This window comes from Ursus americanus, chromosome 3 (assembly GCF_024610735.1).
Source record: "Ursus americanus isolate L20-20 chromosome 3, mUrsAme1.1.p, whole genome shotgun sequence".
NCBI classification, from domain to species: domain Eukaryota; kingdom Metazoa; phylum Chordata; class Mammalia; order Carnivora; family Ursidae; genus Ursus; species Ursus americanus.
The window spans coordinates 95,700,183-95,727,759 of NC_142129.1; the positions used below are offsets into that span (position 1 = coordinate 95,700,183).

General features: G+C 51.5%; 1 protein-coding gene across 1 annotated transcript in view; it reads left to right on the forward strand.

Moving 5' to 3' along the window:
- Positions 1-16,386: 16,386 nt before the first annotated feature.
- Positions 16,387-27,577, forward strand: part of ABCA13 (ATP binding cassette subfamily A member 13) — a 368,906-nt gene continuing 357,715 nt past the window's right edge. Inside the window, exon 1 of the mRNA XM_087861234.1 lies at positions 16,387-16,457. Within this exon, the coding sequence (XP_087717360.1) occupies positions 16,389-16,457 (69 nt within the window). The 5' untranslated portion in view covers positions 16,387-16,388. The remainder of the gene's footprint in view (positions 16,458-27,577) is intronic.

The following is a 27,577-nucleotide window of genomic DNA, read 5'->3' on the forward strand; positions in this document are numbered from 1 at the left end:
TTTTCAGAACGTGGTTAACAACTGGTTGGTAAAAATCTCAACAATGTCACAATCAGCTCTTTAGACCCCTTAGGAGCCTGCCAGGCCCCTTCGTACCCGAACGCCGGGGGAGCTGGAGCTGGAGAGGGGCCCAGAGGAGGGGAGAGTGGGGGGCAGTGGGGGAGCAGAGGAGGGCAGACCCGACTCACCTGGTGTGATCTGTTGAGATTTACAGGGTGAGGGTCAAAAGGGGCAAAGTGTGCGCAGACATGGAGAGCACTGTGGGGTACCGGACAGGTGAGGGGTCAGGAGGACCACTCAGCTTTCCAGGAGCACCATGAGAACAGCCCGGGAGACAGGGAGGCCGCTGCACTGGGCCCCAGTCTTCTATCTAAACCCCACCAAGTTAGGCATTGCTATGACGCATTATGCAGCTCACGGAAATGAGGCCCAAAGCTGGGTGTCACGACCTGTCAATGTCCCTGGGGGGTACAGATGACACAAGGACTGTCAAGGGAAAGGGCTGGGTTGACTCAGGGCTATTCTTGGGTAGGCGTCCCAGACGCGGTGAAGTCCCAGCCTCACTGGGGACTGTTTCTGGTAGAGCTGCAAACGGTTTCTGTCCGGGGGGGCGGGGGGAGCTGACACAGAAGGTGGGCCCTGTAGGACACTAAGCAGAAGTTTTACGTCCAGCCTGGGAACCCTGACCTCCTAAAAGCTCCTTGGAGCCGATGCGACTTTCTACCCTTTCCCTCCTGAATTACTGGATTCGGATCCTTGACACATGTTCCTTCTTCACATGCAGGAGAGCCAGGATTTTACCTTCTTGATTGGAAGTTATCCTGGAACGACATGCTTTGGAGTGGAGAAATGTTTGCGTTTTGGAAAGGTGACGGGTGCATACGCAGCAGACACGGCGAGGTCTGGGGCAGCAAACCCTACAACGTTCCCGAGACAGGGACAGATCAAGACCGCAGAGCCTCGTGCAACTCCGGTCAGTGTTGCTGGCCAGCAAAGGGGCTGCCACAGATTTCTTGTTAGAAACTTGTTTTCTCGGGGCGCCTGGGGGGCTCAGTTGGTTAAGCGTCTGCCTTTGGCTCAGGTCATGATCCCAGGGTCCTGGGATGGAATCTCACATCAGCTCCCTGCTCAGCGGGGAGTCTGCTTCTCCCTCTCCCCCTGCTGCTACCCCTGCTCGCGCGCGCTCTCTCTTTAATAAATAAAATCTTAAAAGAAACTTGTTTTTCCTTGGCACGTGAATTTCCGAACGTTACATAATACCCGTGCCTCTGTGTCTGTTCTAGGATTCTAACGGTGCCTGGCCCAGAGTCAGCCCCCGCTCTCTGGTAGCTCTCTCCACCACCAGCGGGGATCCTACGATTCACCTCGATTCCAACACGAGCTACTTGCAGTCACGTCAGATCCCACAAGTTCAAGGGCAAGGTCTTGACTTGACAACACGGCCCTTACTTGAGATGCCAGCTGCAAGGAGGGTCCCGGGATACCCACACTTCAGATCTGGGGTTTCCCACAACCCCTTCAGGTTTGCTGACTTGTTAGAAGGACTCGCGCAACTTGGGGAAAGACTACACTTCTGGATACCATTTTATTACAAAGGATACATGTGATCAACCAGAAAGGGCAGGTGCATGGGGCCAGGCCTGGCGGGTCCCAGGTGTAGGAGCTTCTGGCCCATGGGGTCAGTGTGAGCCTCCCTCCTGGCGCGTTCATAGGTTCGAGGCACGGATGACACTCCCTCGAGCCTGGCGTTCAGAGTTTTTGCTAATCCAGTTTTCACTAGCAAGACACGATGGAATAAATCATTGGCCACACGACTGAACTCAGTCTGCGGCTCCCCTGCCCTTCCTGGAGGTCAGGGTCAGGGAGCTGAGTGTCCAAACCTCTAATCACGTGGTTGGTTCCTCTAAACAATAGGAATTTACTTCTGCAAGTTCTAGAGGCTGGAAGTCCAAGATCAGGACACCTGTGGACTCGGTGCCCTGTGAGGACCCCCTTCCTGCCTTGCAGCCGGCTGCCTTCCCCTGTGTCCTGGCATGGGGGGGCGAGGGCTCTGGTCTCCTCAGCTTACAGGGGCACTAATCCCATCATGGGGCCGCACCCTCATGACCTCATCTAGCCCTGATCGCCTCCCAGGGGCCCCCGCCTCCTAAACCATCCCATGGTGGGCAGGCTTCAACGCATGGATTTGGGAGGGACACAGACGTTCTGTCCCTCATGGGGGTGAGTAACAGAAACCAGTCTTATCACTCAGGGTTTTGGAAGCTCTGTGGGGTGGGGGGGGGGGCTGCTGGGATGCAGACCAGACATGTCGTGTTATTACAGCGCAGAACCACACACGTTTATAATGTTGCTACGGCGGAATCTACTTAAGACGGCGGCCTTTGAATTTTTATTTTATGTTAGTCACCATACAGTACATCCCTAGTTTTGATGCTGCAATGTTCCACGATTCATTGTTTGCATATAACACCCAGTGCTCCGTGCAATACATGCCCTCCTTACTACCCATCAGCGGCCTATCCCAGTCCCCCACCCCCTCCCCTCTGAAGCCCTCAGTTTGTTTCTCAGAGTCCACAGTCTCTCATGGTTCATTCCCCCTTCTGTTTACCCCCCCTTCATTCTTCCCTTCCTTCTCCTACTGATCTTCCTGCTATTTCTTATGTTCCATAAATGAGTGAAACCATATGATAATTGTCTTTCTCTGCTTGACTTATTTCACTTAGCGTAATCTCCTCCAGTCCCGTCCATGTTGCTGCAAATGTTGGGTAATCATTCTTTCTGATGGCTGAGTAATATTCCATTGTATATATGCACCACATCTTCTTAATCCAGTCATCTGTTGAAGGGCATCTCGGCTCCTTCCATGATTTAGCTACTGTGGACAATGCTGCTATGAACATTGGGGTGCATATGGCCCCTCTTTTCACTACATCTGTATCTTCAGCCTTTGAATTTTTGATCATGTATTCCTGAGAATAAGTTTGAAAATCTGTGTATCCCTGGTGAAGTTGTAAGCTTATGTCAACTTTTATCATAAGTATAGCAGACGCAAAGGATGCGATTTCTGGGATTTTTTTTTTTTTTTTGTACCTTTGTTTCATTTCCTTTCTTTTTTTTTAAAGTAATCTCCACACGCAACATGGGGCTCGAACTCATGACCCTGAGGTCAAGAGTCCCATCCTCCACCGACTGAGTCAGCCAGGAGCCCCTGTTGTAACTTTGCCTTATTTTTTTATTTTTTTTAAAAAGATTTATTTATTTATTTTAGAGAAAGAGAGAGTGTGTGAGCAGGGGGAGGGACAGAGGGGGAGAGAGAGAAGCTCAGGCAGACTCTGAGTGGAGCATGCCGCCTGACTCAGGGCTCGATCCCCCAACTTCAAGATCACGACCCGAGCTGAAACCAAGAGTCAGACGCCCGACGACTGAGCCCCCCCGGAGCCCCCCTGTTGTACCTTTGCTTTAAAGCCTCAGAGCTGAAAACACAGTCCAGTCAATTTTCAGGTATGTGTCATATACTCCAAATGACAAAACTCATCCGATTGCCCGATCCGTCATAATCGACTTCCTGTCGGAAAAAAAAGATTCTTTTCAAATCTGTTCACATTTCTACTTGGATAGAAGTCTATTGGAAATTCTATTCACATAAAGGTGTTACTATTCACTGGCATGGAATCCCTCCTGCTCTGAACACTTCCGTGGGGTGTGACCAGACAGACAGGTGCGCAAGGCACTAAGGCTCGCCAGCCGTGGTCACCCGGAGAAAATGACATAGTTAGTGCTTCCTGTTTCTCCCTCCAACCCTCCTGACTTGCAAGTCTCCGGATTCTCCCTCAGCAGCTGTCACACCTTCTCACGGCCCCGCTAGGTTTGGCTCTGGAGGTTCTTACACCAAAGGGCTGGGCATCCTCGTAACGCCGGGATGGCTGGGCCGCGTGCTTCTTCTCCAGCGGGGGCCGAGGGATAGCAGCGTCTTCCTGAACCCCTGAGCCACGAGCCCCCTGGGATGGATGATCTCGGCTCTGAGGGCGTGGGCCCCACTGTATGTCCTCAGACCTGCTGCTCTCTCTCTGTTCTTGGTGGATGGCCGTGGCTCCCATGGCCCCGGGTGGTGGGGTAGGTGTGTGGAGCAGCTACAGACTTGCAGCTCCCAGCCTTCCCTGCCGAGAGGCCGCCCCTACCTGCGGGGAAAGGAGCCTAGACTCAGACTGCAGGCCCACGGCCCTGGCACAGGTCGGGGGCCAGGTGTGAACAACCAGGTGGTCCCTGGCGCAGGGGGAGAGGTCACAGATGGCCTTGCGAGCAAGAAGATGCGTGCCTTCCCCATCCTGCTGCTTTGCTACCTAATGACCATGTTGGCCCTCTTTCTTTCCTTCCTTCCCTCCCTCCTCCTTCCTTCCCTCTTTCCCTCCCTCCCTCCCTTTCCCCTTCCTTTCTTCCCTCCTCCCTTCCCTCCTCTCTTCTTTCCCTTCCTTCCCTCCCTCCCTTCCCTCTTCCTCTCTCTCCCTCCCTTTCCCCTCCCTTTCCTCCCTTCCTCCCTCCCTTCCTTTTTGTATTGGACCATAGCGCACCTTTGCGACATACCTTTAAAACAGTTGAGAATGAGTAAGTTATGCCTGTCAATGCCTCTGAAATGAACTTCCCGTCTGAAAAGTGCTAAAAAGTCTTTAGCATGCAGTCTAGCACACTTTGCAAAACCAGAAGGGTTTCTCTCATTTTGCAATATAACGAAAAGCCAAAAGAATTCACTTTGCGTCTAATGAACAGACTTGAGTTACACGGTCCTACAGAGCCAGAGAATGGAATAGAACGTCTACACAGTCTGGTGCTGAGCAGTGGAGGCAACTTGTCCCTGACCAAGCCACCTGCGGGGATACAGTGTGAGGGCAGAAAGGCGCCCCTAAAAGAGGTCTGAGCGTCTCCTTTGACAAACGAGGAAATCAAGGAAAAGCTTGCTTCAAGAGACAGGGAAGCCAACTCTGTGCCTCCAGGGATGGGCTCCAGCTTTCCACGTGGTAAGATTGGAAAGCCAGGGGCGCCTGATGGCTCAGTCGGTTGAGCATCCAACCCTTGGTTTCGGCTCAGGTCATGATCTCAGGTCCTGGGATTGAGCTGCACGTCCTTGTTGGGCTCTGAGCTCAGTGGGGAGCCTGCCTAAAGAGTCTCTCTCTCCCTCTGCCCCTCCCCGCTCGCTCTCTCTCTCTCTAAATAAATAAAAATATATTTTTTAAAGATTTTATTTATTTATTTGATGGAGAGAGAGACAGGCAGCGAGAGAGGGAACACAGGCAGGGGGAGTGGGAGAGGAAGAAGCAGGCTCCCAGCAGAGGAGCTGCGGGGCTCGATCGCAGAACGCCGGGATCACGCCCCGAGCCGAAGGCAGACGCTTAACCGCTGTGCCACCCAGGTGCCCCAATAAAAATCTTTTTTTAAAAAGATTTTTATTTATTTATTCATGAGAGAGAGAGAGAGAGAGCGGCAGAGGCAGAGGGAGAAGCAGGCTCCCGTGGAGCAGGGAGCCTGATGCAGGACTTGATCCCAGGACCTGAGCCAAAGGCTGACACTTCGCCGACTGAGCCATGCAGGTGCCCTAAGCCCTAAATAAATAAAATCTTAAAAAAAAAAAAAAAAAGATCAGAAAGCCTCCGTGGAGACCGAGGTTAGGGAGTTAATCTGCTGCTCCCTGGGGCAGCTCTTGGGGTTGGCTCCTTCATGGACCCTCTGTGACCACGGAGCCAGTCCCTGCCTGTCCCCTGCTGTCTGCTAGAACCACCCGTGCGTGCTTTCATCCTTGGCCAGGGGAGCAGCCGGGGGTGTCTGAGCCCCAGGGGCTTGGTGCGGAACGGCTGGGGCGAGCGGGGCGGTGTCAGGCAGTGGCCGGTTCCCATCACCGCCTGCCCCTCTCCGGAGAGCGGGCTCAGGAGCCAGAGCTTGGGTTCCCCTGACATCGCATGTGCTGAGCCACACGTGGCTGCCCTCTCTGAGCACCGGCCACCCCGGAATAACAGGGGCTCGTGGGCTGTCTGCAGCTTGCTGAACAGGAGGCTTCCACCGGCTTCCATGGAGGGGGCGCCTCCCTCCTGAGGGCTGGTAGCTCGCTGCCTGCTGTCTGCTCCCCCCTGAGAGATGGCCACGTCGCATTGTCAATATTTAGGTCCCCCCATGCGGGGGCCCGGCTCCCCTTTATCATCAGTGTTCGGCAGAGCGCGAGGGGTGTGGAAACCTCTCCCCGACTTGGCCCAGTAGGAGCACGTAATTCTCGTAATTCTCAGGGTTCAGCTGTAGGGCTTCTTGTCAAAGTGAATTCAATGACTGTGATTTTCACCGCAACCCTGAGGGCCTGCTCAGTGACCGCTGAGATCATCTAAGAATTGTTGACTATCCTATTGTCCTGCGCAGAGGGAGGGCGTCGTCCTGGGGGAAGGGCTGAGTCACCCTGAGTCACGGAGGACTCAGGTGTGTTCCCGTCTGGCAGCAGGGCTGCCCCGGCGGTGAGCTCAGAGCTGCTCGGGAAACCAGAAACAGGGGCTCTCTGCAGGTGGTTCTCGACCACCGACAGGAGCCGTACTTAAAAACGTGTTAAAAATGCAAATCCTCAGGCCCCGGACTTCCTGAATTAAAAAAATCTGTGGGTGAGAACCACCGTCTAAGCTTCAACAGCCCCGTGGGCAACTGGGACACACACTCAAGGGTCAGAACAACATCCCAGACCGAGGAGAATCAAGTTGGTTCCCTGCTCGTGAAGAGACCCTTGCCCCTGCCTGTGGATGCTGCAGAACTCCCCTCCCCAGATGTCTTCTCCATGAGCCCGGGGTCACAGGAGACCCCTTCGCGGTCCTGTGCTAGTCCCGGGGCTACGCACACAGCCGACTTTGGCTTCTGAAACCTGAGGGGTTTCCTCTCTTCCAGTTCCAGGGGGCAGGACTGGGGGCACCCCAGCGGTAAGACGGGAGCCCTGCCTGCTGGTGGCTATTCTGTTTTCTTCTGTTTTGCATACAGTGCCATGAATTTTTAAAGATAGATGCTTCCATGACTTTTTTTTTTTTTTTTACCACCTCTCACCTGCAGGGACCCCAAAGTAGGGTGGGGAGAGGGAGCAGAGCTGCATACCACAGGATCTCTTTGTGTGTCCTCTGGCTAGAGGTCCCCTTTTTGGAATTTTACCCGTCTGTGTTTGTTCACACTTTCAGGATTTGGGCTGCCCTAAACTCCAAGTCAGGCAACATGGAAGGAACCCCCGCCCCCCAGCAAAAAGGAAACTCACCACCATATGGGTCATTGGTCGAATCTGATGTCTTTACCCATTGTTCGATTTTGATGTCTGCTCTTACTTACTTTTCAGAGTTCTCCAAGGGCTGGTTTTTATATTCTGTCCAGAGGTTTTAGTTGCAAAAAGTGCAAGAGGTATGGTGGAATGTGCTTAATCCGTCCTAACTAGAACCAGACCCCTTGGTCCTGCCTGGGAGGCAGAAACCTGCCAGAGAAACTGCGCCCTCACCGCGCGAGGGTGGCAGAGACGGCAGTGGGGCCCTGGGGCAGCGCGGCTGACCGCGCGGAGAGCAGAGGCGGGGTCCCTGCGCTCCTGGGAGGAGTCTGGAAGTGAGGGAGGGAGGGGCCCAGCCCAGAACGCGAGGACACAGCCACCAGGGGGCAGAGGGGGGCGTGGGGTGGGGACCCGAGGCCACACGGGAATGCAGGCACCACAGCAAAGTGTGATAGAGGCGCAGTGGTGCCCAGGCCTGCGGGCAGACCTTATCGGGAATGCGGTGGGGGGACAGGGGGTGGTCCTCATCCGGAGTGCCAGGAAGGGTCCTTGTCGGGAAAGCCAGGGGATCCTCATCGGGAATGAGGTGGAAGGACCTGGAGGCGGGGGTTCCTTGTCGGAAATGCCAGCGGAGTCCTCGTCGGGCAAGCGGCGAGGGAAGAGGGCGCAGCGGGGCCGGGATCTGGGAGCCGGCCTTGCGCACGGGTACCGAGGCCCCGAGCCCGGCTGGGATCGCTCAGGGAGCAGGTGCACCCGCACAGGCGGAGCGCAGGGAGAGGGCTCTGGGCCCTGACGTCCAGGACACTGCAAGACGAGCAGGACGTCCGGGCGGCTGAGGCTGGGAAGGACCGCCAGGGAGGCGGGAGGAGAGGAGAGTGAGCGCGGCCGTGGCGCGCACGACCCGGCCGCTAGTGAGGGCCTGGCTCCGAGTGGCCTTATATCTGGAAGAGCGCGGGGCTTGCAGGGCAAATGTGGTTGGAGTGTGAGGACGGAGCCTGACTGCGGAGGGTCTGGGACCGAGGCAAGGAGAGCTGAGAGGGTGTGGGCAACCTCTGCAAGGGTTTGGACACCCGCAAACAGAGTCCTGCGCCTTAGCTGTGGGCTTGGTTCGTGGTGGCTGCAGAGAGGCTCGCTCGTGGGAGTGCGTGCGTGTGCACGCTCATGTATGTATGCGTGCTCACGGGGACGACCCCGGAGCGGGCGGCGGGGCGGGGAGGCGCGTGGGGCGCTCTGGGAGTCCGAAGAAAGCCGGGAGAGACTGCCCCCTACCCTCCCCGGGAAGCCCGGAGCCTCAGTGTGTGCACCCGGAAAATGACACCACAGCACCTGCCAACTGCCTCCTTTGCTGGGTCGTGAGCCCCCCAGGAGATGCAGGGCATGCAAAGGGATTTTGAAAAGCCCAAGACTGTCGGTACAGACGCGGCGGAGTTGTTCCCTCCCCAATGGGAAGCTTCCTGCCCCTTCTCTCCAGCCCCTTATCGCCCTCACCCAGAGGCGGCGAGAATGGTGATCCTGAGTCCGTGGCTACCTTGGATTTTGCATTTTGCGTTTGGTCACGCTGTCTTTGCTCCCGAATTACACGGACACTCTGGCCTCAGTGTAAACAGAAATTAGCTATCACGGTCTCACCTGGAGAAATGCAACTGCAAGCGTTCGGCAGGTGCGAGAAACTGACTGATGTCGGTCTCCCCCCAGAGGGCACTCAGGAGAATTCTACTCACTGCCCTGAGATTCAGGCCGCAGGTTTGTGCAACTTTCTTCTCAATATTGTTAGTCGATTTTGGAGGATTCCTCGTTAATTTTCTTAGCTCAGTGGGCACCAGCTAACACCAGAAAGCGAAAACCACATTTTCCTATCAACTTCTTGTCTTTTGAACAAATATCCTTTAGAGACAAGTTGTAATTATGATTTTCTATTAGAGCAAGAAGAGAAACGAATTCAGATCCATGAGAAATAATTGAAATTAGCAAGATAGGATTTTAGGACTAGAAAAATTACGTTATTTAAATTACCCGCAAGGTTTTTTTTTTTTCCGCAAGACTTAAAAATTACAATTAAATAAGAAACAACTGGGTGATGAAAGTTCTTTAAACGATGAAACTTTGAATCTCCAATTGTAATTTTAAGAAAGCTTTTTAATGGAGACAAAGAGGGGATTTTACCTGAAAATCTGGAATAATTTACATTATAACTTTCAACCTGCATTACCATAACCTTTCAAAAGGACCAGCCAAGTGTGTGTTTGATAATCTCCTACATTCAGGTTCGGGGCACGCTCATCTGAGGCTGTGGTTGGCTTTTCGGGCACAATCCGCTGGCCCCAGTGAGAAGAATCCACGCTGGAAAGGGTGCATTCAAACAGTGCTGGCCTGGGCAAGAGGTGGGGGTGGTTTTCGGCCCTCCGAGTGCCTTGTTCTTCTTGCCCTCTGTTCCTGGTTCAGTCCCCCTTCCCTGCTGTATGCGTGCCTGGCTCCCTACCCACCTCGCCAGGAAAGCAAACCTCAGTGCAAAGGATCATGGGGGTGGGATGCAGGGCTGGGGTGAGGGTGGCGAAGAGCAGGCAGTGGGGACAAGTCGAACCAACTAGAAGGCCAAGCATTCTTTTTATAAACCAGTAGGAGACGTCTTGTCCAACAAAGGGTCGATAGCTAAGGCGTTGGGGTCTGCAGGGACCGTCTGCCCTGCACAGATCATTCATGACATCAAGTTAACAGAGTGCCCGGTGACCTCAATCTGAGAGGTGACTAGGCAGTTTCCTTGTCAGGATCCTATTATACAGAGACCTTTCTGGCAACTCTGTGGCTTTGTCTGTGTCTTGCAGAGTCAAAGAATCTCCCCAATCCGGGTAAGGTGCAAGCGTGGACATGGAGGGCTTGGCCAGCCTCACCTGCAGGTACACGGGCAAATTCAACTCCCAACCCCACCCGCCTTTGTAAAGCCTCCGTATGAGTTCCTGGGGTGGCTGTAACAAAGCATCCCGGGCCGGTGGGGTGCCCATATGCCTTTTATGTCACCGTGATGGAGGCTGGAAGTCCAAGGTCAAGGTGTGGGCAGGTCGGTTTCTTCCTGGCTTGTAGATGGCTGCCTCCTCGCTGTGTCCGCATGGACTTTCCTCTAGGCACGCGTGGAAAGAGATCAACCTCCAGTGTCCCTGCCTCCCCTGAGGACCGTATTTCACCTTAATTACCTCCCATGGGGCCCCATCCCCAAATATAGTTACACAGGGGGTGAGGGCTTCAACATGGGAATTTGGGGGGCACAGCTCAATCTGTGACTCTCTCCTTTTCTTCCTCCACTCTCCGTATGATGTAGGTTTCTTTCTTTCTTCCTGTTTTAATTTGAGAGAGAGAGAGAGAGCGCACAAGCAGGGGGAGGGACAGAGGGAGAGGGAGAAGCAGACTCCCTGCTGAGGGAGCCCGATGTGGGACTTGATCCCAGGACCCTGAGATCATGACCGGAACTGAAGGGAGATGCTTCACCAACTGAGCCCCCCAGGAGCCCCATTATATAGGTTTCATAGGAAAGTTCCCATTTTCTAATTCCTGTTGGAGCAGCTTGAGCTGGCTCTCATGATTTCTTCCTCTGACTGTCACAGTGACATTTGAACTTTTCCTCTGCCCTCTGTATGCCTTGGCCACTAAATGGAGGGAGGTGGAGCAGGGGGCCGTCCGGGCAGCGGGCTGGCATCTGCGTGCTGGCAAGAGGTGAGTTGACCTTGGTGCAGGGGAATCTGGGGGGCTGGCAGCATTGGAGGACCCCCGCTTGCAAATTTTGGTTTCAGAGTAGCCACCTCTGAGAACGCCTTCGTGCTAGGGGCTGTGTCGTGGTGTTCCCTTCACGACCCGTGACGCCGTGGCTGGCCAGCATCACACAGCTAAGGAACCCCAGGCCGGACCTGGAGTGCCTGCCTGGCTGATTCCCGCACCAGAATGCTCCTTGGAGATCCAGCTACTGCCTGGAGCCCCCATCTTTGTAACGGAATCAAAACGAGTTCGCTCCTTGCTGAGTCCGAAACTGCACCAGGTGAATTTGTCGCATAAAGAAAACTTTTATTTTCAGCAAATAAGGAGACCCCGGGGAATGGCTTCCAAAGCCCTGGACTCCCCAGGTGACGGTGGATGGGTTCCTTTTGTTTAGGGTTAGGATGAGTATTTGTTTATTTACTTATTTATTTATAAGATTTTCTTTATTTGAGAGAGAGAGACAGAGATACAAGAGAGAGCACGAGCAGGGGCAGAGAGAGAAGCAGACTCCTCGCTGAGCAGGGAGCCCGACATGGGGCTCGATCCCAGGACTCTGGGATCATGAAAGAGCTGAAGGCAGACACTTCACCGACTGAGCCCCAGGCGCCCCAGGATGAATGTTTCAGTAGGGGATCCTTGTCATCCTAGGTAGAGGCTGGCGTGCAGCCGTGCACGCGCCTGGAGGAAACACGCCTGGACGTACATTGTATGTTAGTAAATGAGGCTTGTGCTCTCCCTGGGGGGAGATTTTAGTGTTATAATGAGGCAAAGGTGATTGGAGGTCTTTCCAGAGGTGACCCCAGGGTCCATCTGTGCAGGTGCGAGTCAGGTTGGGCTCAAAGGGTCTGGGCGGTCTGGATGGTCCAGAGTGAGGGGGTGTGGGGATGGGGGGAGGGTGTGGTGCAGGGGCGGGGTCTCGTCAGGAGAGCCGCCATCACTTGTGGGGGTGGTTTGGGGTCTCTTTGCCTGAGTTAGGAGGAAAGCTGGAAAGAAGAGCTTAGGGGAAAAGGTAAGACAAATGTTAGTGGGTCCAAGCAGGTGGGCGGTCAAGGCCAGGTCTTGGGGTCTAGCAGGTGACATCCTCACACCTCCTCCCTTCCCAGGCGTGGCTTCTCCCCCTTCTCTCTTTCTGTAGGGATGTTGCCATTCCTTCCTTTCTGGCCTGGTGGCAGCAGGAGGCCACTGTGTTCCAGCCTGCAGGAGCCCTGCGGGCAGGGGTCATCTAAGGGACCTGCAGCCCCAGCAGGGGACGGGGAGCCAGGAAGGGGAAGGGGGGAGCAAGCCTCCAGAGAGAACTTTGCACACTGGCCCCCTTAACTAGCAAATGCTCCATCTCCATGGCTCGGCACAGGGACATCTGTGACCTGATCACGGAGCATCCACTGAACACTCCTTGCTCAGGGGGCTTCACCACGTGTGGGGGTCTCAGGATCCAGGCTCCTTCCACCTTTCTGCCCCCCTGTCCCCTAGGGCCTCTGTTGGAGAGCGGGGAGGTGCACCTGCATTGGGGAACCTGGACTGGAAAAGAGAAATGCCACGCTCCCCACTCTGGAAGTCCTGTGGGGCACCCACCTCTTAGCAGGTGCTCTGCTCCGTGGGAGGGACAGTGGCTGTCCCTGCCTCACGGCCCAGACCCCCGATTCTCGCTCACCCCGCTGCAGCCTACTCTGCATCTCTCCTCTCCCACAACCACCCTTCTTCTATTGTTATTATATTATTATGTACACCTCGCCACTTCTTCACGGCTCTTTGGGGTCCTAGGGAAGGGACGGGAAGGGACAGAGGTGGGTGAGAGGCAGAGCTGTGTTGGTTCACAGCCTCAGGGCTTCGGGGGTGAGACCTGACACCTGCCGGCTAGGAGCTCAGGGCTGGGCGAAGACAGGCAGCACTGCAGGTGTCTGTGCCAAGGAGAACGAAGGCAAAAGAAAAAAAAATTAAACTTCCTTACATCTCGGGACAGGCAGAGGGACCTTCCTCCAGGAGCTCACCTGCCTCGGTGTTAATACTCTGCTAGAGGCAAAGGCAGCCTTAGCTTGATTTGGCCCGACCTCCAGGATCCTGTGAAAATCCCTTTGGAAACTTCCTTTTTCTCCACCCCCCCCCCCAGGATATATGTTAGCAATCACCCAGGCATATGGCCCCCGATATACATCTGAAGGGTCTCATGACTAACGGTTTACTAGACTGCAGTAAATGATCTTGTCCTAACCACAGCTAGCCCCTCCAGGTCCTGGAAACCCTGCTTCCAAATCCCTCAGACTCACACTGTCCCTAACCCCCTCCCAACTTGAAAGCATGTCCTCAGTCATCCCTCACGACCCCAGTGCAGCTCCTTCTGGCCACGGATCCTGTCCCGTGCTTGAATAAAACCACCTTTTTTGCACCGGGGATACCTCAAGAATTCTATCTTGACCCTTTACTCCCGAACCCCAACACTTCACATCATAAGAAGCAAGGGAACTTATACTCGAGGCTCGTTTTGGGCATCCCAAGATGAGATCTCCACCCCACCCCCAAACCTTAAAGTTTCAAAGGAGGCCTTAATGGGGTTCAGTCACGTGCATCCTATGGATGGTCTCGGCACCCTGTCCTCTGAAGGCCGTGTCCTTGGGGCAGCCTCTGGGGCGGAGGAAGCAAATGGGAGGCACATTCCCATCACAGGGAGGGAATGAGGAGTTTCCAATGGCCGGGGTCCGGCTGGCCGGTCAGCCGGCGGTCACGTCCTCTGGATGACCTCCTCCAGCCAGCTGGTGCTCAGGTCATGACCTCTCTGTGCACCTGTGCTTGCTGGTCCCTGTGTGAGGCGGGGGGGCGGGGGTGCCTTTGACGCTGTGGTGGGAGCAGGAAGGTGCTCAGGGCCGGACTCCATGCGGGGGACCGTGTCCCTCTACCCCAGCAGGTAAGCTAAACACCAGCTGCTGGGGGGAGACCTTGGCTTTGGCTCCTCTCAGGAGGGCTTGAGCAACTACCGCCTGATGTGGCGGGAGTCACGACGCGACAGTTTACAAAGCAGGTGACACCACAGGAAGAGGGAACATGGTCAGGAGCCGGGCTCCAAGTGCAGACCCGTCCAGGGCACCGTATGTTTAGGTGAGCCTGGCTAGGAGCTGGGAAGAATGGGTGGCGAAATGCACGTAAAAGAAATCACGAATTGAGGTGAAATTCACATGACATGGAATTGGCCACTTGAAAGTGAGCTATGAGTACATTCCCATCGTCGTACAACCCTCGCTCCCTCGTTCCCAAAACATTTCCTTCACTCCACAGGCAAACCTGCAGGGCGTCTGGCTGGCGTGCAACTCTCGATCTCGGGGTCATGAGTTCGAGCCCCATGCTGGGCGTAGAGATTACATAAAAAAAATCTTCAAAGGGAAACCCACACCTACTTAAAATTCCTCCCCCTGGTCCCCACCTCCCCAGGCCCTGGCACCCACCAGTCTGCTTTCTGGGCATGGATTTATCTATTCTGAATGTTTCCATCTGGAAGTATCCAGTGTGGGTTGTTTCCACCGTTTGGCTCTTGTGAATAGTGCTGTGGTGAGCGTGGGTGCACACGCTCTTGTTTCAGCCACTGCTTTGAATGATTTGGGGTACATACCTAAGAGGAGAGATGCTAACGTGTACTTTTTGAGGGGTGCCTGGGGGGCTCAGTCAGTTGAGCACCTGACTCTTGGTTTCAGCTTAGGTCGTGATCTCAGGGTCGTGGGATCGAGCCCCACATCAGCCTCTGCCCTCAGCACAGAGTCTGCTTGAGAGTCTCTCTTTCCCCCTCTGCACCCCCCTCCTACATGCATGCATGTGCTCTCTCCCTCTAAAATGAAATGAAAGAAAATGAAGTATGCTTCTTGAATTTTGGAAAACTGTTATTTGTAGTGACCCATCCTCACGGGAATGCTACTCTCACGACATTCTCCTACGAGAGCAGTGCATGAAATTATGCACGGCTACGCAATAAATAAATAAATAAATAAATAAATAAATAAATAAATAAATAAAATAAAAAAACAAATGGCTTTTACGAACGTAAAATGGAAAAAAACAAAAACCCATAGTTGGGGGCTTTTCCTTGTACTGGAGTTTTAAAAAATAGGGCAGTCCCTGTGATGTAAAGTGTTGTGTTGTCCATGGAGAGAGCCAGGGTAGTGACGCTTAGGGAACAGGAGGGGGCTGGAGGAGTTGAAGGCCAAGGGCCGTGTGGCACGCTGGCATCTGTGTGCTGGGCCCCACCCCGCCGGGGACGGCCTTCCCTCTAGTGCTGTGAAATCTGTAACTGATAACAGAATTTTTTAACTTTGTTCTTTTAAAAAATAGGTCGATGGGATAATTGAGTCAATCCCTTTGCTGAAGCCTGTGCCCCTCTTTCCTGTTGCAAAAGCCACCGATCGAGCATTCTTGGCTTGTGGAAATTGCTTTAAGGCGTGGAAGACCACAAGGTTCTGGTTGCCTGACATTCCTCTGACCACAACTGGGGGCAACAGGAACCCGGGAGCCTCGGCCTCTGGGACGATGGAGCAACTGCTGCCCCGCCGAATCCAGCAGGCTGGTGACAAGGTAATGTGCACGAGACTTCACCCCGGCCCGGGGACCCACAGGCTTGCTGAGTCCTGCCTGCTCCAAGGTGCCAGAGAGCGCCCCCGCCCCCCGCGGCTGCTCATGGAGCTTGGCCTTTCTCCCAGGGCTGCAGTGGTCCTGGGCAGACGGGAGAGTGGCTGACCGTTCCTGTCTTAGCGAGTCATCCAAGCTTTGCTCACAGGCCCAGAAGGAAGGCTGACGGGAGCCCCTGCTCTGCCTGCTGAGCCTCCTCCGGGAAGCACGGACCCCTTGGGGGACAGGGGTGGGAGTGCGTGCAGCAGCCCGGCTGACCTTGAACTTAACCACCCCTGCTCTGTCCCCGGGGAGACCCACGGGGCTTCCATCTCTTTTCTCTCCGATTCCCTGCCAGGGGCCCTCCGAAATGGAAAAGATTCTGGTCGGTGATTTGTGTGATAGCTGGAGTGTCAGGGGAGGGGAGACAGAATTCCACGCAATTCATATCAGGGCCAAGGGGGTCCGCGTGACGGTGAATGCTGCAGCTTCCCGCCGCTCGCCCCAGCTGTGTGCGCTCTTGGAGACGTGCGCGCACGCGCGCGGGAAAGGGCCCCCGAGGCTGCCCCCAGTAACCCAACCCTTCCAGCACCAGGCAGCCCATGAAAAGGCAAGATTTCTCAACAGAACAGAACAAGACAAGAGGGACATTCGATGCCCGCCGCGCTCAGCCACCAGTAATCTGTCTTGCATCACTCACTTTTGTTGGGATTGACTAATGCGCGCCCGGCCTTCGCCCGGATCTGCAGATATAAGCCCAGGCTTCTCTGGCTTCCTGACTGAGAGCAGGAGGAAGGGCATGGGGCCGGCGGAGCGCCAGTTCGGAGCCCTGCTCTGGAAGAACTGGCTTTGCAGACTCAGGCATCCGGTGAGTGCAGCATGCCTGCCTGAGGGTCCCCGGAGAGGGCGAGGCGCAGGGATCGGAGGAGATGGGGGACGGGTCTGGCCTGCCTGTCCCCCTCCGCAGGGAACCGGGGGGAGGTCGCCTGTGTTACTAGACTCAGAACCTTCCCTAAGGGCCGAAGTAGCCAAACCGTCACAACCAGGCTGCGCCGTCTTGTCAGAAAAGGGCCAGTTGAGAAAAACCCTAAAAAAAAATAAAGGTGGAATTTGAACCATAATTAGTGTTTCAGTGCAGATCCATCTGGTGGAAGGGACAAGGCCTAAATAGTATGTTACAGGTCCCGACCCCAGCACCCCAGGGCAGGAGGCTGCAGTGTCTGTCACCAGAAAGAGCACGAGCCATCCACTCGCTGTTAATTCCCAGCTTTTTGGAACTGTATCCAAAGGACATTGCGAGGGGCTCCTTGAGTGGATTGGAATTGCTCAAACCAGCCTTGTGCTAATGTTACATAAACACCTGTAAGTAAAGGTTTTGATGATGCAGAAATCGCCTGCCTATCACGATGGCGACCTCTCCTTTATTTCTAACTCCACCAGATTAAAATTAACATGAGCCAGTGTCACTTCCAGCAGAAATAGGTCTGCAGCCGTGCCCACAGACCTCTCAGATTTTAAGGGCCACACTCTGCAAATGGGGTTTTCCTGCTGACCCACTCTTCCGTTTGAAGGCACTCGGTAACTGACACTGAATTTCATTTTGCCGTTATCCAGAACATTCTTTCTTCCTCCAAATAAGGTGAACGTCAGGAAAGGTGTTTTCTTTCTCATGCAGAGACCTTCCCGCACGACTTCGCTGGGAAATTTGCACAAAAGTTGTAAGATCAGGAACCAGCAAGCGAGGCTCTGTTCTTTATTGTTAGTGCCCTGGGGTCTGCGTAGGTGTTTTTCAATTTATGAACCTATTTTACTGACATCTAGGTTTTGAGGAACTGAGCCTATTTTTGTAGGAAGGAATGTCCTGGCTGGAAGTTAATCTGCCAGGTACCACAATTTCTGCTTTTTGTCTATCATCTCGGGGGGGGGGGCAGGGACCGTCTACCCTGCGGCCTCAGGTGTTTCGGTGGTTTAAACATAGCCATGGTGATTAATGCCGCTGAGATGAGCACGCTTGTTAGACAGAAATACTCGACTCCTTGATTTATCTGACGACGGCTCCTTTAAGTGCCGTCCTGCATCCCGTCCTTCTCTGCCTTGTTTTTCTCGTAGTATTTTTCACCTGACGACATACTACAGATTTACTTTTTTGTTGCCTTTCTCTGGAGCCTGCCTCGGTATCTCAGTCCATGGGAGCGGGGAGTTTTAGTCTGATTTGTTGGCCAACATATTCCCTAGCGCCCAGATGGTACCTGGCACACCACAGGTGCTCAGTAACTGTTGGCTGAAGGAGGGAAGGAAGAGAAGAATATGGGATTTATGGCATCTCTGTTGGCTGCTAGCTGCTGGACGAGCCAGACGGACGTGTGCCCTGCCCTCAAGGAGCTGGAGCTCGGGGCCCAGAACAGCAGGGGGATAGATTACCTATTTAATGAGCGCCTTCTGGGGATAAATCCTACAGATGTCCCTGCACAAATGGGAAATGATACTTGCGCAAAGTTATTTAGCACGAGCGAAATAGACAAGCTTCATCACAGGGAGTAGACACCGCGGGGTCCGGAACCGATGTTTCCATGGTAAATAAGGTGCAGGCACTGTTCCTAGGACGAACACCCTGGAAGGAACCATTACCACGGATATGCAGACCAAAATCTCGTGCTGTTTCTATATTTTCTGTAAAAAACTGAAATCTTTTTATACACGTGGATTTATATATGCTCTTTTATCTTCATTTCATTATATTTTATTATTGTAGTTCTTTCATTTTTTTTAAAGATTTTATTTATTTATTTATTTGAGAGAGAGAGAGAGAGATGCAGAGATAGTGAGAGAGAGCAAGAGAGGGCAGGAAAGGGAGAAGCCGGCTCAGTGCTGAGCAGGGAGCCTGATGTGGGACTCGATCTCAGGATCCTGGGATCAGGACCCGAGCCCAAGGCAGACACCTAACTGACCAAGCCACCCAGGCGCCCCTATTGTAGTTCTTTTAGAAAATGCTCTATTATGGACAATTGACACGGAGAAAAATAGAATAGTGTAGAGTAGATGAATAATAACCTTCATCTTTATCTCATACGTAGCTTCATAGATTGCCGACTTTCTACTCTTCTTGGGGAAAAAAAATGACTTGAAGTAGAAGAATGGTTTTATAACTATTTTAATACCACTTATTTTTTTTCTTCTGATTTTTATCTATTGCACAAAGGGCACTATAGCAATGAGGAACACTTTAAAAACCCTCTAAAGATGTCATTATCCTAATGAGTCTGCTGCTTCTTTGGGCTTTTCTTGTCCTAACGTGTTATTTTTACATAATGAAAATTGTAGGCTTTTGCTTTTTGCTTTCACTTAACATGGAAGCCCAACGTTTAGAAAGTTTCTGTTTGGGGGCGCCTGGGTGGCACAGCGGTTGGGCATCTGCCTTCGGCTCAGGGCGTGATCCCGGCGTTATGGGATCGAGCCCCACATCGGGCTCCTCTGCTGTGAGCCTGCTTCTTCCTCTCCCACTCCCCCTGCTTGTGTTCCCTCTCTCGCTGGCTGTCTCTATCTCTGTCGAATAAATAAATAAAATCTTAAAAAAAAAACATTAAAAAAAAGTTTCTGTTTGGTCTTCATATTTATGGGTTTTATCACAAAATAGTTCATCAGTTGGATGCATATAGTTTTTTTTTGTTTTAAAGATTTTATTTATTTATTAGAGAGAGAGACAGCCAGCGAGAGAGGGAACACAGCAGGGGGAGTGGGAGAGGAGGAAGCAGGCTCCCAGCGGAGGAGCCCGATGTGGGACTCGATCCCCGCCCGGAGCTGAAGGCAGACGCTTAACGACTGAGCCACCCAGGTGCCCCGCACATAATTTTTTTTTTTTAAAGATTTTATTTATTTGACAGAGAGAGAGCACAAGCAGGGGAAGATCAGGCAGAGGCAGAGGGAGAAGCAGGCTGCCTACTGAGCAAGGAGCCCGATGCGGGACTCGGTCCCAGGACCCTGGGTTCATGACCTGAGCTGAAGGCAGACGCTTCACCGACTGAGCCACCCAGGCGCCCCGGATGCATGTAATTGATTCAAGCGTTTCCTTATGCTGGACAGTAAGGTTCCTCCTGGTTCTTTTGTTGGGCATGACATCTTTATTCTGCCTGAAGGACACATCCTCTGCTAGGTCATTTCTCTTGAATGAACTTCCTGGAGCTGGTTTCTAGGTCAGAGGCGAGTGCCCTGGGCCGGGCACGTCCAGAGCAGGTGCCCCCAGGAGCGCCTGCCTGGGCCGTTTCCAAGCAATCTGGCCAACATTGGCAAACAGCCCCTGGCCGGGAGCCTTGCCGCATGAATTTATATACGCGCTTTTGCATTTCATATTCACTGTAAATGAGTCTGATGCATTGCTTTTTGCTGTAGTAATTTAATAACAGCAAGAAGAAAGAATGGGATGTCTCGTTGTTCTGCAACTTTTGGAGGTTTCCCGTGTTTTATTAAGAGGGGGGCTGACCCATCGCCCTCCCAGGTGGATGGCACTGCTCCCCCTGTCCGCCCCTCAATCACGGAGCAGGGACTGTTCTCGGAGTCCCCTGCGTGTCTTAAAATCATAGTCTCTGCTCTGCGTTTTTAGTTGCCCTCTCCTTTAGTGAAAACGGCTGCAAACCTTTTGGGTTTGCTGAACTTCTACTGAAGACTTGGGCTAGTGGAGGGGGACTGGAGCATACCTGAGCGCAAGGACAGCATTGTCCTAAACACCTGTGGTCCACTCCCAACTCTGGGTCAGAGGGGGCTGATGGAAATCACAAAACTCCACCCGCCACCTAGTCAAATAGGAACCCACTTTCACCTGCTGACAGACCCACTTGTACCTCGGAGCCCTCCCTGCCCGTAAAGCACTGGATTGTCGCCTTCAAGGACCATGTGTCTGCACGCTCGCTCGTGGACACAGACAAGGGTGACGGGGTCTTCGCCGGAGCTGCTCCTTCTGGTCCGGCTCCCAGGAAGCCCCGAGGCTGAGTTAGCTCCACACCGTGGGCTCTCCACTCAGCACAAAGCCAGACTGGAACTCCTCCCCGCTCCCATGGAAGAGCCCCTAGTAAGCCCACCTCAACCCGGGCTGAGTCCCTTAGGGCTGGTCCTCGAAACCACCATCTCGGAAACCACTGTTCTGGTTTCACACACGAAGAACCAATTCTCGGGCTCCTGGGAGGCTCCGTCGGTGAAGCGTTTGCCTTCGGCTCAGGTCATGATCTCAGGGTCCCGGGATCGAGCCCCGCATCAGGCTCCCTGCTCAGTGGAGAGCCTGCTTCTCCCTCTGCTGCTCCCCTTGCTTGTGTTCTCTCTCTCTCTCTCTGTCAAATAAATAAATAAAATCTTACAAAAAAAGTAAAGAAGAACGAATTCTCGAGCCGAGCTTTAGCGACTGCAAACCCCAGAGCTGTTGTATGTACGTGTGTGTGTGTGTGTGTGTGTGTGTGTGTGTTTTCCTTTTATGAGATCTGAGTTTTTGTCCATCCCTGCACGGAGGTGCTAACCAACCTAACCTAACGTACCAACATAATTTCCCTTTGGAAACAGCGTGCTGGTCATGATTCTGTATTTTTCTATTTTCAAGAAATTATAGCAATCAAGTCCCAAGAGTAAAGTAGCTCTTACTTCTTTTGGAAATTGTTTAGGTCTTAGAGAGTGATGTGGCTGGGTTTGTATAATTACAGCATATCGATTGTTGCCAGAATCGCTCTAAAGGTCTATAAGAGTGTTCACTGGAACCGGAGGGTCAAAGGTTAGGAGCTGACCTCTTTGCTAGGAAGGTTGGAAGAAAGATGAAAGGTTGGCTCCTGACAACGTGCTATGGTTGTATATATTTTTTTATTACGTTCAGTTAGCCATTGTATAAAACATCACTGGATTTTGATGGAGTGTTCAGCGATTCGTTAGTTGTGTATAACACCCGGTGCTCATCACAACACGTGCTCTCCTTAATACCCATCCCCCACCCCTCCCTTCTGTAACCCTCAGTTTGTTTCCCGGAGTCCAGAGTCTCTCATGGTTTGTCTCCCTTTCTGATTTCTTCCCATTCATGTTTCCCCCTCCTTGTCCCTATGATCCTCCACACTATTCCTTATATTCCACATATGAGTGAAACCGTATGATAAGTGTCTTTCTCTGCTTGACTTATGTCACCCAGCATAGCACCCTCCATCCATGTCGGTGCAGACGGTGGGTATTCATCCTTTCTGATGGCCGAGTAATACTCCATTGTATATACGAACCACATCTTCTTTAGCCAGTCATCTGTTGAAGGGCATACAGTTGCATATTTTTAAAATATGACAGAATAGGGGCTCCTGGCTGGCTTAGTCGGTGGAGCACGTGACTCTTAGTCTCGGGTTGTGAGTTTAAACCTGTTGGGTGTAGAGATTATGTAAAGATAAAATCGTTTAAAAAATAGCAGAACAGCTTTATATTAAAGGAGATGAGACAGTTCAAAAGTGTTCTTCTTCACATCAAGGCCCCACTTTAAGAACCCAAGAATATCCAGTCTTTCTTTCTTTCTTTCTTTCTTTCTTTCTTTCTTTCTTTCTTTCTTTCTTTCTTTCTTTCTTTCTTTCTTTCTTTTGGATCTTATTTATTTATTTATTTGAGAGAGAGAGAGCAAGCAGGGGGAGGAACAGAGGGAGAGGGACAGACAGACTCTGTGTTGAGTGCAGAGCCTGACGCAGGGGCTTGATCTCGTGAACCTGAGATCATGACCCGAGCAGAAGTCAGTACTGGGACGCTTAACTGACTGAGCCACACAGGTGCCCCAGAGTATCCAGTCTTTCAAAGGTGCGGAAAACCAATTAGGTTTCAGGAACAAAGCACCCATTTTCTCTCTTCCCAATGTGGTTTTTTGTCAGGGTGGAAAGGAAATAGTAACCCTGTGTATATTGCTTTTCTGCTGAAAATGTTACCAACATATGGGAGGGGAAAATGGTGAGATCCTCAAAAGGCTAATTCTGGAAGATTTTTTTAAAAAGATTTTATTTATTTATTTGAGAGAGAGAGGGAGAGAGCATGAGCAGGGGAAGGGACAGAGGGAGAAGCAGACTCCCCACTGAGCAGGGAGCCTGATGTGGGGCTCGATCCCAGGACCCCGAGATCCTGATCTGAGCTGAAGGCAGACACTTGATGGACTGAGCCACCCAGCTATCCCTAGTTCTGGAAGATTTTATTTAGAATGGTGAATTTGTGTGGCTTCCATGAAAAACAAAGACAAAAACAAAAGCAACAATAACCGAACAACCAAAAATAAAAAAGCAGAGCCCTCTTCTTTCCGGAGAGGTGTTTCCTCCTTACTCAGGAATGTGGGTCTTGTTGGGAAACCTGGAGTTTCCCTGGTTTATTTACCTTGACCTCACAGAAGCCTGAGTTTTCAATTACAAGAAAGGTTAACAAAACAAAAGCAAACCTAACCTACCTCCTGGTAACAATAACTCCAGAGACCAGGGACAAGGGGCACCTCAGGCTTGTTTTATGAGCTTGTATTGGAGACCCAGACTGTGTCCTGGGGATCATGTAAACTGGGGAGTGCATTCATTTTGTCACCCTGGGACTCTGAGGTCAGCTCTGTGTTTGCCACTCAGCTGCGCCTGCCCCCCTCCCCTGCCACCTCTTCCCCTTGGCTGAATCAACACTCCCCTGTGGGAGGGACACTGTTGTGCTCAGTCCCACCTTGGTCACTGGTGTCCTGGACCAGGTAGCTGGGGCTTGTCCCCAGGTGGTGCTCACAGGCACCTGTCTCCCTGCGGGATTGAAGCCAGAGCTCCTGGCAGAGCTCCCGTTTGAAAACAACCACTCCTTAGGGATGGGGGGAAGAGGCAAGGAGGTGTGTGCCCGCTGCCCATCCTGACCTCTGTCCCAGACTTAGGGATCCCCGCTGTGTGTGGGACACGAGGCTGCTAAGAGGGACCCACATGGAAGGTCAAACGGAGTTGTGTGTACCCTCAGGGGGCCTGTGGGCATGGAGTCTTTCCTCGGCCCCAAACACAACGATGTTAGGATAAATTCCACATAGTGATATGTCTGAGCCAGAAGGCACTCACACCACCTTCCATCGCTGTGGGTCATGCTACCCCCAGCCGGCTTCCTTTCAGAAGGGATGTGCGGGTCACGTGGTGCCAACTGGTGTGTCCAGTGCTGTGTCCTCCCGGCCCGTGGTGGCCCTACTGTGTGGGTGCATGTGGTCTATGCTGGTCCACTTCGTCCACGTCCAGTGGCATAGTAAGGTTTATTCGATCTTCTCTTTTGAGAGGTTACTGTAAAAAGGAACATAGTTATCTGTATTTTCCCTTATATAAATAGCCACAGGGGCACCCGGTTGGCTCAGTTGGTGGAGTGTGCGACTCTTGATCTTGGAGTGGTGAGTTCGAGCCCTGCATTGGGGGTAGAGATTACTTAAAAATAAAATCTTAAAAAAATAATAAATTGCCCATCAAATTCTTTTCCAATTTCATAATTAGGAGGCTGGTGATTTTCTCCTGTGGTTTGGCTGCTGAGACCTTGCTGTGTGGATGGCAAGTACCTCTTCCCCCCCACCCCAATAGCTGTCCTTCTCCTTGTTTGTTTGTTTCTCTATTTGTATGGCTCAGACTCAGTTTGTGTATCTTGCAATATCACCTTTCCTTTTTCTTTCAAATACGTCTTTTATAGTTTCAAAACTGCAGATAGTATTCTTTTTTTAATTTTAAAAAACTTTATTTATTTATTTGAGAGAGAGCACGAGTGAGTGGGGGGAAGGCAGAGGGAGAGGGACAAGCAGACACCCCACTGAGCAGGGAGCCCGATGCGGGACTCCATCCCAGGACCCTGAGATCATGACCTGAGCTGAAGGCAGATGCTTCACCAGCTGAGTCCCCCGGTGCCCCTGTAGGAAGTATGTTTTATTCACACACAGGTTTCATCGATGGTCTACTCGCTTCTGGTTTCACTAGATTTGAATTTACTCTGTTTTTGACTTCCGTCTACTTAAGGTGTACTTGTGGGTACCCTGCAAAGCTTTAGTTTATCTTCATAAAAATTACATCTGAGTTCAGGGCGGTTGACCCCCTCCCCCCCCGTGCAATGTCTCTTCCCTGCCTTGTGGTCCCCAAAAGCTTATTTTGTCATGTATTTTGAAACGTGGTTGAGTCCGGTTTTGGACATCAGCAGTAGGCCCTATATAATGTTTAATGCATGAGTGTTACAAGAAAAGCAACTGTTTTTCAATATAAAGCTTAAGAAGCCATAACAGTAAAAAACAAAAGGGAGGCGAGAGAGCTGGTCCTTCTCGTTCGGTCCCAGCTACCTCAGTGGCCAGCATAAAGATTTGCATGGGCTCTCTTGGGGGGGAGTATTGGACTCTGATGGAGTGGTCCCGGGAGTCCCAGCTCCGAATGGCAATGGCTTGAGGCCAACTGGGCTGACGGTTTTTCTTTTCTTTTTTTTAATTTTTTTAAAGATTTTATTTATTTATTCGACAGAGAGAGACAGCCAGCGAGAGAGGGAACACAAGCAGGGGGAGTGGGAGAGGAAGAAGCAGGCTCATAGCAGAAGAGCCTGATGTGGGGCTCGATCCCATAACACCGGGATCACGCCCTGAGCCGAAGGCAGACGCTTAACTGCTGTGCCACCCAGGTGCCGCTGACGGTTTTTCTATGTTGGTTTTGGCTCTTGTTGCACTGTTTTATAGCCAGGACCTCGTAATACTTCTGGGAAAGTCTCCTCCTCTGAGAGGCTGGCATCCGGAGGCCCGTGCGCCCCAAAGAGACACAATAGAATTTCACCCTCTCCGCAAAGCCCTTTGTGTCCGAAGATGAGGCAGCAGACTGATTCCATGCTTTGCTTCAGCTTCCTTGATATTCTAAACTTGTTGTAATGTTTTCCTCCCCGCCCAGCCAGTGGGTCTCATGACCACCTTCTCCCTCTGAAAAGCCCTCCTTCCTTCTTGATTCACTGACGGTTTTATTTTTTGTCCCAGGGGTGTTTTATTCTTTGTGGTTTTCAGTCGTAACCGAAACCGTGTGCTGCCCGAGCAACCTGGGGGATTTAAGGATGGGTTTCATTAAACTCAGCCCGTAAGATGTTCTGTTCAAGTAAGACGGAAAAGGATTTATTTCATGTACGTTCCATCGCGAACTAGTTCGAGGATACTGGGCAAAATCATGATGATTTCTGTCTCAGATGCGGAAAATTGGCACGAAGTTCCCTACCTGGCTGGTGAAGGCTAAAATAGTGGGTGAACGTGAGCTTGCAGATGGCCCAGGGCTCTGGAGAGGCTATGAGGACAGGACTCGGTCATCCTCACGTGTGCGTCCCCAGAAGAGTCCCCCGCATGGATGCGCACATGTGCACGTGCTCCTTCCTCCCAGGCAGGGACTCGGCCATGTGTGTTTCCCCAGTGCCCGACACATGCTACACACTTCCTGATGAATGAATGAATGAATGAATGAAAAGTACACTGACTTTAGGGGCGCCTGGGGGGTTCAGTTGGTGAAGCGGCTGCCTTCAGCTCAGGTCATGATCCCGGGATCCTAGGATCGAGCCCCACATTGGGCGTCCTGCTCTGCGGACAGGCTGCTTCTCCCTCTCCCTCTGCCTCTTCCCCTGACTCCCTGTCATGCTCTCTCTCTCAAATAAATAAAATAAAATACAATAAAAAGTACACTGACTTTTAATGCTCCTGTGCATAGCAATTTAATGATCCGTTCTCCTACTTTTTTTTTTTGCATGACTTCCGTTTTTTCCTTCACAAATAATGGAAGCGTTCTTGAGGATGCCTCTGATTCATGTATGTAATTACCTTCTCAAAAACTATTAGCTTGAACCTTTTATTTTTATTTAAAGATTGTATTTATTTATTTATTTATTTTAGAGAGAGAGAGAGAACGTGTGTGCTCACATGAGCAAGGGGAGGGGCAGAGGGAGAGAGAGAGAATCTCAAGCGGATGCCATACTCTGCACGGAGCCTGACACGGGGCTTGATACCAGCACCCTGAGATCACGACCTGAGCTGAAATCAAGAGTCGGACGCTCCACTGACTTGAGCCAGCCAGGCGCCCCTGTAATTCTCTTTCTGTATTTCTATCACTTGTTTTATATTTCTTGAGGGTATTTAATAGGTTTATAAATGCATTATTGCATCTTCCTATTCTAAAACTTCTTTTATTATGTAGTGATCCTTTTTCTATATCTAAGTATATTGTCCTAAAGCCTCCTGTCTGATTTCACCAGCTCATTTTAATATGTACCTTGTATGTCTTTTTCATCTCTCTTTTTTAAAGAAATTGTTTTGTTTTTTTAATCAATTAATTAATTAATTTTACCTGGGCTCCACACCCAACATGGGGCTTGAACTCACGACCCTTCGATCAAGAGTCCATCAACAGTCACGTGGTCTACTGAATGAGCCAGGCAGACACCCCTCTTTTTCATCTCGTTAGTTCAACCAGTCTGTGTCCTTATATTCTAACTTTATCTGTTCCAAATAACATATCATTGTTTTAAATCAAGCCTGAAAATCCTGGTCTTTCAAACAGTGAGCTTAATCCAAGCATTTATTGAAATCTAAGCCTATTATTTGCAAGTCTCTTTCATGTTGATCTCGAGTTGGATAACTTGGTTTCTAATTCACTGAAAATTTTCTTTCACCGTCATTCTTGAGAGGTCTTTTCTCTGGGTACATAATTCTAGATTGATCGTATTCCTCCAAGCAGTCTACAGATATTTAATTATCTTCTGATTTCTTGCTATTGATGAATTCTTGGCAAGTCGAACCATTCCTCTGAGGTAGTGTGGCTTTATTTCTTGAATTGGTATTGAAATCTTTTCTTGGACTTAGTTGCGGTGATGGTTTTAAAGTGGATTTGTGTTTGCTGGTAAATGTTATATTTCCTTTATCAATGGAGTTGTGTCTTTTGTATGTTCTAGAAAATTCTCAGCCATGTGTAGACTATTGCCTTGCCTGTCTCCCCTCCATTCCCCTTGAGGGGACTCTCCTCTATA